The sequence below is a fragment of the Nyctereutes procyonoides genome, unplaced genomic scaffold, assembly GCF_905146905.1.
Source record: "Nyctereutes procyonoides isolate TBG_1078 unplaced genomic scaffold, NYPRO_anot_genome, whole genome shotgun sequence".
NCBI lineage: Eukaryota > Metazoa > Chordata > Mammalia > Carnivora > Canidae > Nyctereutes > Nyctereutes procyonoides.
In genome coordinates, this window is record NW_026575122.1 from 18,991,016 (window position 1) to 19,004,990 (window position 13,975).

The 13,975-nt window shown below is 35.9% G+C and overlaps 1 protein-coding gene across 1 annotated transcript in view; it reads left to right on the forward strand.

Moving 5' to 3' along the window:
* The window catches only part of TTC29 (tetratricopeptide repeat domain 29), a 241,496-nt gene that overhangs the window by 119,129 nt on the left and 108,392 nt on the right, over nt 1–13,975 (forward strand). Inside the window, exon 9 of the mRNA XM_055336226.1 lies at nt 3,389–3,480. Coding sequence (XP_055192201.1) covers nt 3,389–3,480 — 92 coding nt within the window. The remainder of the gene's footprint in view (nt 1–3,388; nt 3,481–13,975) is intronic.

A 13,975-nucleotide genomic window follows, 5' to 3' on the forward strand; every position in this document is an offset into this window, starting at 1 on the left:
TATTGCAGCAAAAGAAATTAATGATCCTTAAAATTTTGTTTCACAGCAAACAATTCTTCAAAGAGTTCGTCACATATTGCCAGCATTATTCTTTTGCACATTCTCATTTTTTTATGCTGGGTATTCTATTAGCTTTGTTTCTAGGTGATCAATAGAAATTATCTCATTTTAAGAATTTGGATTTTATTTGGAAATGCCTTTTCAGGTAAATCAGTTTTATTCTAGTGGGAAGATAAAGCCCATTGTCTTTAAAACTTCAAGTAAAATAGTTTTCAATGCTTCATCTCCATTATTCACTGAAATTTTTGAAGCAATTTGAGTAGCCATGTAGCACTCAATATTTATTAGGCATATGAACTGATTTTTCCAACTGTGATAACCTTGTAATCATGTGCATTTTGGTGTTTATTTAAATTTACCTAGTACTGTACTTAATCGGTTTTGTCCTTTGTCATTTGACAAAGGTTGATTAAGTTCATTGTCAATAAAGTTTAAAGATGCATAATGAATTTCAAATTCATCAAAATAGTTTGCACCGGAGAGTCTTTATTCTATCCTCTTATCTTTGATTTGTGATGATAGAATTTAACATTCTAGACCCTGGGGTTGTTTCCAACATACCGCTTATTTGAGGGATATGCAGTCAAGTACAGTGGATCCCTCAGATCTGCATACTGTATTTTCTCAATCGAAGTATATTCTTTGTAAAAAAAAATTCTATGATTTGTCTAATGATTTAAAAAAATTAATGTTTATTCATTTGGAAATTATACCCTACCTACTTTCATTAAAAAGCAGGTATGGTAGCTTACCATAAGAGCAACATAAAACATCTTAGTAATCTTATGTTATTTTTCCACTTTTATGAGTTTTTCCTTTGTATTTTAGCAATGTCCTTTATACTCCCCTTAGATCGAACTGCAGGATTCCCCAATCTGCTGAATTTCACCTTGTGTTTCCTTGTCACCTGTCTGCATTTCCTGTCTCCCGCTAGAGCTCACACTCCTGAGGAGCAGAGGTGCTGTCTGATTTAGATGAGCTCCTCTGTGGTGCTTTGTAGGTCTTCAGTTTGGACATCATGTCATTCATTGTTTCCCGACTGGGCCAGTAATGAACTAAATGCTTCCCTCTACGTATACAGTTCCTGTTTTTAGGTAAAATGTGTGAGCTGATGCATGAGCTCTCTCAATCCACAAATTAAAACATGTTGCCTTTACTTTGAGGGAGGCCCCTATCAGAGCTGTTCACTAGTGGTTGGTTAACAGATTCCCAAAGAATTCTTGTCCTGTGGTTTACATAGCAATCTATATTATCTCCTGGTGGCTCTCACGACAACTCTCAGAAACAGGTTTTCTTTTTCATTTCTTTTTTTTTTCTCTTTTTTTTTTCTTCTTCTTCTTCTTTTTTTTTTCTTTCTTTTTCATTTCTGAAGAAGAGTTCTTCAGGAACTTTCCTGGAAAAATGTGTGAAAGGACTTGAGTTCAAGTCTTCTTACTCTGAGGTTAGTGTTCATCCCAGAAGATCACATCTGGCTCCAGGAGGAAGCTTCTATGGAGTCAAGTCTGAAAGCAAAACCAAAAGCCCAGACTGAGCTCGTTTTTACCCCTGCTGCTTCCAAGAAATCATGCACACCTGTGTGGGATAGGAGTCATCAGCACTGAAGTATTTACCTGTAATTTCTTGGGTACCTACCTTCTTATCCACAGAGTAAAGAGTCATACCCCTAAGATAATGGGTGCCTGTGGGTATTTGCTGTACTGCTTCGGTGGCCAGCGGCATGGGAGAGTATGCAGTATAAGTATGGGATAAGCCCTGGGGAATCCTGCTAATTTGAGTAGTACATCAACCCAAAGCTCTGTACCACAAGACTGTAAATGCCTTCAGGGCTGCAAGCATGTTCCCTTGTATGGAAGATTTCTTAGAGTCTAACATAGTACCTGGTACACAGTAACAATATTTGCTAAATAAATAGTTTGTGGCAGGAAATATAAAAATACTCAATCTTAAAGTTGTAGAATGTCATATAAAGATATATGGACCAGAAAAGACACTAGAAGGTCTCTTTCTAAATATTTTGGTATTTAGATTCAATAAAGTCTCTTATAAATTCACAAAATTCATGAATTCTGCCCTTTAACTGAGAAAGGTCTATGTCAAGTTATATCAGACTTAATGTGTAGATGTTGTCAGTTATGCAAGACAAAGTGAAAAGGATATTTTCAGGTTTATACAAGGCATATTAAGAGGCTTAAAATTAAGAATGAAAATTTTGATCTTTGTAGGTTTAACAGGAATTAAAACACTGGGTCATTATGTATGAGTAAACTTTAATATCAGCGTTATATCAATGAGCAGCCACTTATAAAAAACACACTCACAAAACAAATTTTATGAGGTATCACAATGGCCTCATTGAAATTATTTCCCAAATATTAACCTTAAGAAAGTAGAGTCAAATATCAACACTGCCTCTAATACTTAAATCTTCCAAGCTGCCGAATTCAGGCAGTAGCATACAGCACGTATTTATGTCCTCCCTCACCCTGACTCTCTCTCAACGGCTGTCAAATGACTTTCACTAATTCTGTCTTAGAAAATGTGCAAAAAGGATTTCCATAGAGGTCTTTGGAGATTTCCTGTGTCCTCATGTGTGTAATAGGTTGGGTCAAGTAACAATAAAGGAAGAAGGAAGAATAGGAATTTTGTTTTATGTATTTTCCTCCTTCTGGCCACTGAAAGAAAAAAAGAATAAAAAGGAAAATTATACCATAAAAATGATATCAGTGTTAAATTAAATTAAGATCATATGTTTGGCTGTGGCAGCCATAATCTTCTGATTATTGAGGAGATGGTTGGTAATGAAGTACATTTTTAAGAAATATTTTTAGTGTATACCCAATACATGCACAAACTGTGAGATATGCATCTAATAAAATGATAGATTTAGAAATTGCCTAGCACCTAAATTCATGCTTTTCAAAACAGCTATTTATAGAAAGTAAAGTGATATTTAAGCTACCCCAGTAGAATATTATAATCTGCCTTCTATTACCTTAGATAATAGTACCATATTTTAAAATAACGTTGTAAACCATTCAATTATTTATTCACACCTAAGTTCCATAAATTGGAAGATTTTGGATTGTGCAAGAAAAGAATTATTTTTACAAAAGTAAGACCTCACTGTCATGGCTTAAAGACATTGCTGTGAAACAAGTTATGCTATAGATAAAAATAAACCAAACCAACATGAATTTTTAATAAACAAAAAAGTATTTTATGGAGACATTAGAAACAACTATTAATTTTAATCTTTTTCTGTTACGAAATGAAACATCAGTGAATCTGGCCGTGCTGGATATTTAATACGTATTTCTTTTCCTGATAGGTCCTTAACACTTACAGTAAAATCTCCACAGACCTGGATGATGATCTCAGCCTGGGGAGAGCCTATGAAGCAATAGCCAAGGTCCTGCAGAGGTAAGTTAGCACATCCTTGTCTTGCTGTCACTGTGAATTCACTCAGCTGTGAAAGACTTAAATTGTTTGAGGTCTGTCGCTTTCCATTACTGCCTGCTTAAATTTTAAGCAGTGCCCTTCTTAAGTGACCCTTTCATCGTTAAGTTATTTTAAACCAATGTGGTATTTTAAAATATGCACCTAAACTCTCCTTTGTCTATTCCTCCTTTGTACTATTTTATTTTTGATTTTTTGTAAGTTTAGTGATGACCTTGAATGAAAGGGAAAAATCAGGTCACATCTCACAGGTTAAAAAAGCAAGAGCACAGAAATATATAGTACGCTTCAGTAACTGTGGCTCACCGTAACCTTTCCGGATCTCTTCTTGGAGGAAAGTTTTCACTTATGCTTCAATCCTGCTTCTTCCATTAAGACATCTCTCTTCTGAGCGTACATTTATGGGTAAACAACTGAATGGAAAAACGATATTTCCGCTATTTCATTCAAAACAGAAAATTTAATAAAGTATACCTGAACAACAAATTTTTCCATGGAAAACATATGATTTGCCCTTCACTTGTTGTATTGTGATCATTGTGTAGTCCACTTAATTATCGCATTATGTTGTAATGTTATTATTTAATTCAAGTTATAATAAGAAAAGTTACAAAATTAAGGCTTTGGTTTTTGGTATGTTATCTTATACCATGATATGGATGGCTTTTTAATAATGGTGGTGGTAACAGTAGTAGTAGTTAGTAGTGGTAAGAAGAAGAAAAAGAATGGATATAGTTGTGTCAAGTTCTAATTTCCATATTTCAGCTTGTAAACACATACGAGGTAGTGTTTTAAAAGATAAAATTGTCATTTAAAAGGCATTTAAAAGGTTAAATGCCTAGCGAACTGAAAGTACATCACCGTCATATAATTACCACTGCCAATATAATAATAATTAATAAATAAATAATTCAATATTAAAATACCAACGCCAATGAAATGAAAGTTCCCTACAAAATACCAGATAAAAGACAAGTATGGCTATTTACCTGAGGAAGGCAGGGCCAGCCATGGATAAGGTAAGCAACCCATGATTATTATGGTTCTTCCAAATAGAGATTGGTAACTAGTCTGTGGAAAATCAGTCCAGCTATCCCTTAAACTTTCACTTTCCACGTAACAATAACAACAGGAAAGAAGCAGATGTTTGGGCACAAAGAAGAGTTTTGTAAGTTTTCAATTTAGTGTCTGTTTGTAACACACCAACTCTGACCTTTGGTTCAGTTCATTTTGATTATTAAATTACTTAGCTCTGCTGTTAACACTGCCCAGAATCAGTATAAAATGGTTGGAGTTTTGTCTTGCTTTGTAGTCGCAGGCCTGGCCTAAGCCTATGCAGTAAATAAGTGTATCCCTAATTTTATAGTTATAAAATTTTTATAAAATAATTTTTACAAAATGACATTTGTTCCAGATAAAATTCCAGGGGAAAATATTTTATTTTATAAACGTATGTTGAGCACCTACCATGCCATAAGGGTTGGAATGCCCTCTTGGTTACTGACAGCTTTTATTTTTTAAACTTCTAGATGCATGAAGTTATCTTAAAATATTCTCATGTGTTAGGGCAGCCTAGGTGGCTCAGCGGGTTAGTGCTGCCTTCAGCCCAGGGCGGGATCCTGGAGACCCAGGATCGAGTCCCATGTCGGGCTCCCTGCAAGGAGCTGCTTCTCCCTCTGCCTCTGCCTGTGTTTCTGTCTGTGTGTGTGTGTGTGTCTCTAATGAATAAGTGAGTAAAACTTTTTAAAAAATAAAATAAAATAATTCTCACGTGTTAAAAACAGGTGACTCTCTTGGAATATTTTAATCTCCACTCAAGGATCTGAATTCCTGGTCTATACAGTAAAAGCTAAAAGGAGAGTTGAACAATTATATGATAAATATTGGCAACACTAACAGACAAATAATTTGATGTTTTGATTTGGCTGATGGAGTGTTATTGGGGGCTTAGATGTGGAAAAGGATACAGCTATATTTGATATATCATAAAGGAGGGTGTGTTTCTAGCAGGAATCGGGACAATTCTATTCCAACACTCTGGGTACTTGCCTTGGGGCAAACATATAATAGGCAGGAAGATTGATTCCCCACCTCCCTTTTACACCAAATGAAACAAATTCCACTTATAAGAATTCCCATCTATAAGTACCAATGAGGCCATTGATGATTTGCATGGTAGACCTGGGTTCTTAGTTACATAATGTTATGTGATACATTAGAAAGTACAAGAGATGCTTCTTCTGGGGCTATAGGGAAGAAGTACCCCAGGGACACTGCAAGCTTTCCAGTGCAAATCTACCATTTTGCAGCATTATTAGTACTTACAGAGTAGAATTAAGGGGAGTGTAAGCCTCAGCATATTCTTTTACTATTTGTGCAAAATAACTCAAGATACAGATGTTTCAAAAACAAACATTCTTTTCAGGTAGACAACACACCCTAGTTACCTAAGAAGACTTATTAAATCAAGTCCACTGATTACTAAAAATGCCGTGATACATATTATGTGGTCATTTTTTAAAAATCTCATTTTAAGGGCTTGATGTTCTTTGATATATGCACACACACACACACGCACATATCCTTTCAGAGTCTTAAACTGCCCTCCGATTAGCAGCGACATGCAAGAAATGAAGCACAACCAAAATAGAGGAAATTATGGTAGTGGAGGTGGAGAAGTAAATCAAGCTGCATACGAAGCTTCACATCTTCTCTAAATCTTTTTTCTAACCTGTACAATTGCACAAGTTTCACTAATGGTAGTCCTATCTCTATAAATATACTTTATCTCTTTAAAGGAAATGGAAGAGGATAGCCATGTCTAGCATAAGTGTGTGTCTAAGGCTATCAGCTGAGTGTGCATGAAAAGTGAATAATCTCTAAGGCTAGAAGCTTCTAAAATGGTTATAAGAATTTATACTAAGACTTCAATTGAAAAACATGCCATATTCCCTCAAGACTAAGGACTTGGTAATACAGAGTTGTCCATTTGGTAATGCTGGACCCAGCCATGCCATTAGAGTTATTGATGAAGGCTTTAATAGTGAACAGTGTTTGTTATTTTTGCTGTTGTTCTAAATAATATTAATTGTACAAGGGGCTAAGGAGCGTAGAAGAAAATAAGCATTACAATGTCTTTCCCTGCCCCACTTGGAATACTAGTGAAAAAAGGAGGGAGGGTTGATATCCTAAAATGATAAAAAAAACACGTATGACACAGCTATAAAAGCCAGAATTATGGTCCATAAAACAAAGAGAGAGTGAGTTGAGAAATTGCCAAGTAAATATTATTATTAACAAAGACAGACAATTTGAGTAAATACAGAGAGCAAAATTCCTCAGTTTTCTTTACTGCATTTTTTTGCCTCATTTACTGAAATAACTCATTTTACTGAAATGCCTTGACTCTCCAAATAATCAGCATGACTTTTGAAAAGAATCTAGGGGGAAAAAATTCACAAAATGAGAATTGTTCAAGACACATTGGTCACAACTAGCCTACCTCTGGGTTTATTCCATACTCATTGTAAATTTTCTTGCAAACTCGGGTTAAATTATTTCCTAGAAAACTTTCCACAGTGGAGATCTTTCAATCAATCAGTACAAAGTTTCAAGTGTGAAAATTACCTTTCTGTTATAGCTGAAAATTAATTTCTTTTTGCTTGAGAGAAATGACATGCCCTAGTAATTTTCATATATTCTTTAAAATGGAACATCCAGGCTTTGATGCAAAATTTCCTAAAAATGACCCCCCAAAAATACATCAAAAACATTTCTATTAATTCATGAAATTAAGAATAGCTTTTTACATTTTCTCCTGTCACTGATTCCATTTGCCTTATTACTTTCATCTGTGGCCCACAAACTTGGTGGCACAATCAACAAACCCCTTAGTGGCTGTTTCATCTCTGCTCTATTTGATTTCTTCTCTCTGAGTAAATGATTAAGTTTTCATGCATTGGTTCAACCAAAATCTATGTTCACTCAACCACATCCTTTATTGATTACTTCTACTGCAAACAGTAGGCCAAGTGTGATATACATAATTGGACAGTTGTCAAGGGATGTGGGTGTTAACAGTCCTGTTTTCCCAGTTGGAAACTGGAATCACCTTGATACACAAATATTCTGCACTGTTTCATTCTCATCCTTTGGACCGAGGAGTCCTGGTCCTCAGAATATATGTTTTTAACTCTCTAAGGTCTGGTTGAATGAATTTAATGATTATACCATATAATATGCTGCTCAAGTTGCACCTGTGCACTGCATATAGAAAACTGGAATTAATATTTGTCTAACATTTTAACCTTGTCCTTTAACTTATACAAATAATCTAGCTTTTCTAGAAGAAAATATTTGATTCTTTCCCTTCCAAGAAAAGATTGGCTTCTAAATCTATTGCGAACTTTGAAATTTGGAGATCCTTTAAGCAGCACATAACGTTTGTATTTCAGATGCTATAGTAACCATTTTGCTGGCTGTAGAACTGTACATTCATTGAATAGAGCATATATTGTATAACAGAAAGAATTTTTCTCTAGCATTATTTGTTAGAGCAAGTTCCCAGGTAATTTCAGATGTTCTGGAAATCTGTCGCTACTTTGGGAGAAAAACAACTGGACTCACTCAGCAATAGTTTCATTCATACTATTTTGTATTTCTTGCTCACTGAACTTGGTTTTTTGCTTGTGTGTGTTGTGCTTTAACAATCCTCAGCAGGCCAAACCTAATCCAAATTGTACTTCCATCAAAAATACATCAGCCTTTATGAATATGAACATAAATAACCTTCAGTGAGTCCATTTTAGCTAAATAAAAATAATAATTTTTCCCTGAGGTTTTAAAGTGATATTCAAAGAAGCTCTGCTTTTTTTTTCTTACATCATCAACTTTTTTTCTTAAATATTATAGTCCAAGAAAAGAGCTTGGAGAGTTCACATCAGTTTGATAAAACATTTTTACTCCTAGAAGTCCACAATTTGTTCAAGATTCTAAATAGTGTACTCTTTTATTTATTAATAATTGTATATTCTCTGGCTCTCTCAATGCCATTTGAGTTGTTTCACAAAACAAATATTTAAATTTGTGAGTGTACTCTCATGCTACTTTACTCCATGTCTGCATTTGAAATATTCCTCAAGCAATTCATAATTTTTCTGGAGAATTGAGCTATGCCTAAATGTGGAAGAAAATTATTCATGATTTTGTTATGAAAAAATGAGAACAGAATCATAAACAGCAATATTCACAACATCAGGAATGTGAAATTCCATTCTACTTCTGATACATAGAGCATTCTTTTGCTGATAAGAAAGAAAAAAAGAATGCATCTGATAGTACCCAGCGCTCAAGTAAACAAAAAGTGTTAATTCTTTGACCCTGCCCCCTAAAAGCCAGACACCAGGACTTTACCTGCTGTCTATCTTGCAGAGTTGTATGTTTACATTATGGCATTTCATTCATTGCATAATGGAAGATTTGCAAAAAATAACACTTAGCAGGATGCCTGGGTGGCTCAGCCTCTGACTCCTGATTTTGACTCAGGTCATGATCTCAGGGTCCTGGAATTGAGCCTCCCCCCTCCCCCACATTGGGCTCTGCACTCAGCTGGGAGTCTGATTTGCCTGTCTCCTCTCTCTGCCCTTCCCCCTCAAAGTGCATGTGTGCAAGAGCACACACACTCTCTCTCTCTCTCTCAAATAAAATAAATAAATCTGTAAAGCAATCTAACTTATTTTTGCAAATACACCATAGCTTATTTATGAAAATGAACATTATGCTCCTCAAATCTTGGGAGGTTATCCCAAGTTGATACCTCTAATCCTGACATTAACTGTTTAAAATTAAACTTTTTTGAAATGATGTCTGAGCTTGTGGCATATACCTTCGATATGTTTATCAAAATGTATATTGTGTATATATATATATAATAGCAGCACATCATTGTTTCAGAGGTGGGTTTGGTCTCTGGAAACAGCCAAAAGTATTTAGAGTCACATTTAGAAAATTCAGTAAATGATCTCTATGCGTAACTCAATTTTTTAAACAAAATCCATTAAATTACTTATGAATGCTTTACACTACTGTACCATGCAGGAGTTTCCTTTAAAAAAAAGATTTTATTTATTTATTAATGAGAGACAGAGAGAGAGAGGCAGAGACACAGGCAAAGAGAGAAGCAGCTTCCCTGATCCCGATGTGGGACTCAATCCTGGGACTCCAGGATCATGCCCTGAGCCAAAGGCAGACACTCAACCGCTGAGCCAACCAGGAGTTTCCTAAAGAGAAATTCCAAAATTTTCATAAGCCTCATCATTAGATGACATCACTTAGAAGAAATCATCTTCCTTTGCATGCTTGGTATGTCTGGACAACTGGAAATATGGATGTGAAGCACAAGGGGAAAAAATCAGGGCTAGAAATATGGATTTGCCAGACATATGCATATAGGAGTTTAGGGCATGGCATCATAGGAAATTACCCATAGAAAGCTTAAGCTTTTCATGGAGGGGAAAGGAATGATTGAGAGAGAACTCTAGAAATAGCCAACTTTGGGCAGGCAGAGACCTCAATGTCAGTGAGATATCTGGGAAAATGAGAGATACAGAAGAAAGAGAACAGAGTTGGAACAAAAGTCCTAGATGGTAGGGAGGGAAAAATACTTGGGAAAAGATAAGACACTTAGCAGCAACTCCGAACTTGCATTGAAGATCTGTGTAAATGAGGAGGAGAAAGAAAGATGGGAGTAGAGCAAAGGATCTGTGAATCTATAAGCACACAAACATTTTATGCAGTTCAAAATTCAAAGATGTTTTCCACAATACATATTATAATTTTTCAAAGGTCTATGGATGCTTTGAGATGAAAATTGTATTCACTGGCTCCAGATCTGCTTGGCTTCCTTTTAAGACTAAATTTACCCCAAAACACTAGACTTGCTCTTGTGAAGATATTCAAATAAATGTGCTCTAGGTTTTAAAGCACTTTAGACAGTTTGTAGTATTTATCACAGTTAATTCTATGTACAAATGTTTAAATTTATCTCTCCAAATTGACAGTGAAACACTTGAGAGGCAGGAACCATAGTCCCCAGAAACTAACACATTGTAGGGCATTTGATAGTCTCTCAAGGAAGTTACTGAAATAAAAAGATTTTCTTGATACTACCAAAATATCCAGGAGAAAGGAGTTGACAATCATGGACTCCAAACTTCCAATGACTGATAGTCTCACAATTTACCTGGGAGCTTAATTTTTATGAGTATTGCATAAGCATTTCCCTTTTCAAATTTTCAGCCATTCCTTTATTTAAAAATATATGAAGCCTAGTATATGCTAAGCACTCTGGTCATAACTATATGCCATTCTAAACATTTTGCCAGTATATTTATAACAACTTGTATAGATGATTTTAGTGACACTTAAGATCTCACAGCTGAGGGACACTTGCAAGAACAAACTATCATTCACTATTTTTATAAACTTTTTAAACGTTAGTTAGAAAAATATACAGCTTTATTGAGATATAAGTCACATACCATACAACTCACCCCTCTTTTTTGACATTTGAAGACTAGTTTTATTAAAAATTTAGTATAGATCAAAGACTATGGGATAACAATGCAGCTGTTCCTCAGAGCTGCTGTGTTTATTTCCATGCAGATCACAGGAAAATAGCATGTAAACAAAATAATTTTAGTTAGTGTTTAAAGGCAGCTCGAGAGGGCATCCAAGATGGTAGCATATGAAGATCCTGAACCTACCTCTCTTAGACACACTAAATCCATAGCTACATATGAAATAATTCCTCTGAAAAAGACCTGAACACTAGCTGAACATCACCTTTACAACAAACAATAAGAGAACCACATCTAGGGCACCTGAGTGTCTCAGTGGTTGAGCATCTGCCTTTCACTCAGATTGTGATCCCAGGGTCCTGGGATTGAGTCTCACATCAGGCTCCCCCAGGGATCCTGCTTCTCCCTCTATCTATATCTCTGCCTCTCTCCCTTTGTCTCTCATGAATAAATAAATAAAATCTTAAAAAAAAAAAAAGAGCCACATCTAGATGAACAATAGAGGCTGAGATGCATTCTCATTAAAACCCCACCTGCAACATGGCAATCCACAATTGGGAGTGATTTCACAAATCTTTAACTTCTCCCTAAGGAATATGGGGTTCATGCCTCACGTCAGGCACCCCAGCCCCTGACCTGCAATGGAGAGACAAGCCCCGAAAATGTCTGGCTTTGAAAACCAACAAGGCTCACATCCAGGAAACCCAAAGGGCTGCAGGGAACTAGAGTACTTCTCTTAAACAGCTTATATGCAGACTAACTTACCCCAGTGACCAGGACAAAAGTAGCAGTTTGAAAAGTACATAGATTATATGTGACGTTTGCTAATCTTAAAGCATATGCCAGAGGGGCAGAACCCTATGGGGGGCTCTCCAGGAACAGAGGCATTTGTGGGTGCCATTTTTACACACTCTCTCTAATTTGATAGCTTAAGCAAATGCACCCCAGCTCTGTGCTCTCCTCCTGCCTCACTAAAACTTTTGATCACATGCAGTCTACACAGGGGATGTTCCAGAGTCACATGGTTCTGATAGCAAGAGGGGCTTGCATTTGTGGGACCCATGGGCTGTAGCTGAGAGACAGTTCTTGGCAGGCTAACATCCCCAGAGTACTACAGAGATAGAAGACTGAAACATACTCCCAGTCTTTCTGTGAAAGAGGCCTATTTACTGGTCCTGGGACTTGAGTCTTAAGGGCAAACTTCAAGTTGGCCACATATCTAAAGGTAACACAGGTACTCTCAGAGAATAGAAGCCATGCAGGTCCATCTTTCTGCATTCTTTAGGCCTTGCTACAGTGTACTAGTGCCTCATGGAAAGGAATTTATGCACTCATCAGAAGCCCCAGGTTTTGCAACGGTCACCCAAGGGTCATCTCCAGGTCTGAAGATCAGCAGGGTTTACAGTTATAGCCCCAAAAGACTATATATATTTGAATACATTAAAATTGCTGCCTGAGGGTCTGGCTTCCAAACAGCCTGAAAATAGGTGCTGACTGAGATCCTTCCCTTTGGAAAACTGACAGGTTTGAGCAGACTTCAACACCTGGGACCTATCAAGAATAAATCAGGCTGCTTAGGTAATCACAAAGGTTCAAGACAAAACCAAGAGCTAGAGCAATGTTGAACAACAAGTTTCACCTCCTATACAAGTGCACTCCTTCAAGACTGGGAGAAGTAATGTTTCACCTAATACAGAGAAACAGAAAATTGGAAAAAATGGGAAACAGAGGATTATGATACAAATAAAACAGGAAGATAAAACCTCAGGAAAAAAATTAATGAAATGGAGATAAGTAATTTACCTGATAAGGAGTCAAAGTAATGGTAATTAAGATGCTCAGTAACTTGGGAGAAGAATGAATGAACATAGTGATACTGGTTCAACAGCAGACTAGGTGAAGCAGAAGAAAGGATCGGTTTTCTAGAAGACAAGGCAGTGGAATGCACCCAAATAGAGAAGCAAAAAGAAAGAAGAATTTTAAAAAGGAGATGGCTTAGAAGACCTTAGAGACAACAACAAACAGAATAACATTTACAATGTAAGGGTCCCAGAAGGTAACGAGAGAGAGAGAAAGGGGAAGAAAATTCATTTAAAGAAATAATTTCTGATAACTTACCTAACATGGGGGAAACACAGACATCCATATACAAGAATCACAGATAGATTCAAATAAGATGAACCCAAAAAGATCCACACCAAGATGCATTATAATTAAAATATCAAAAGTTAAAGATAAAGAGGCAATATTAAAAGGAGCAAGAGAAAAAGCAAGTTGTTACATACAAGGGAAACCCCAAAAGACTATCAGTAGATTTTTCAACAGAATCTTTGCAGGTGAGAAGAAGGGCAAATAATATATTCAAAGTGCTGAAAGGAAAAAAGTTCCAGACAAAAATACTTCACCCAACAAGGTTATCATTCTGAATTGAAGGAGAGATAAAAAGTTTTGCAGACAAAAGCTAGAGAAATTTATTATCACAAACTGGGTTTAAATGAAATGTTAAAGGAACTACTTTAGGCTGAATGAAAAGCATTAATTAGTAACAAGCAAACATAGTAAAGTATAAATCTCACTGGTAAAAGTAAATATATAGTAAAGACAATGGATTAGTTACTGATACAAACTCATATGAAGATTAAAAGACAAAACTAATGAAAAGAAAAAATAAAAAGATGTAAAATGTGACATCAAAAACATAAGAGGTGGAGTGGGAGGCAGTAAAAATGTAGTTTTAGAATGTGTTCAAACCTAAGTTGCTATCAACTTAAAATAAACTGTTATATATAGAAGCTGTTATATGTGCCCCTCATGGTAACCACAAAGCAAAAACCTAGAGTAGATACACAAAAGATAATAGGAAAGGAATCTAAGCATAACAC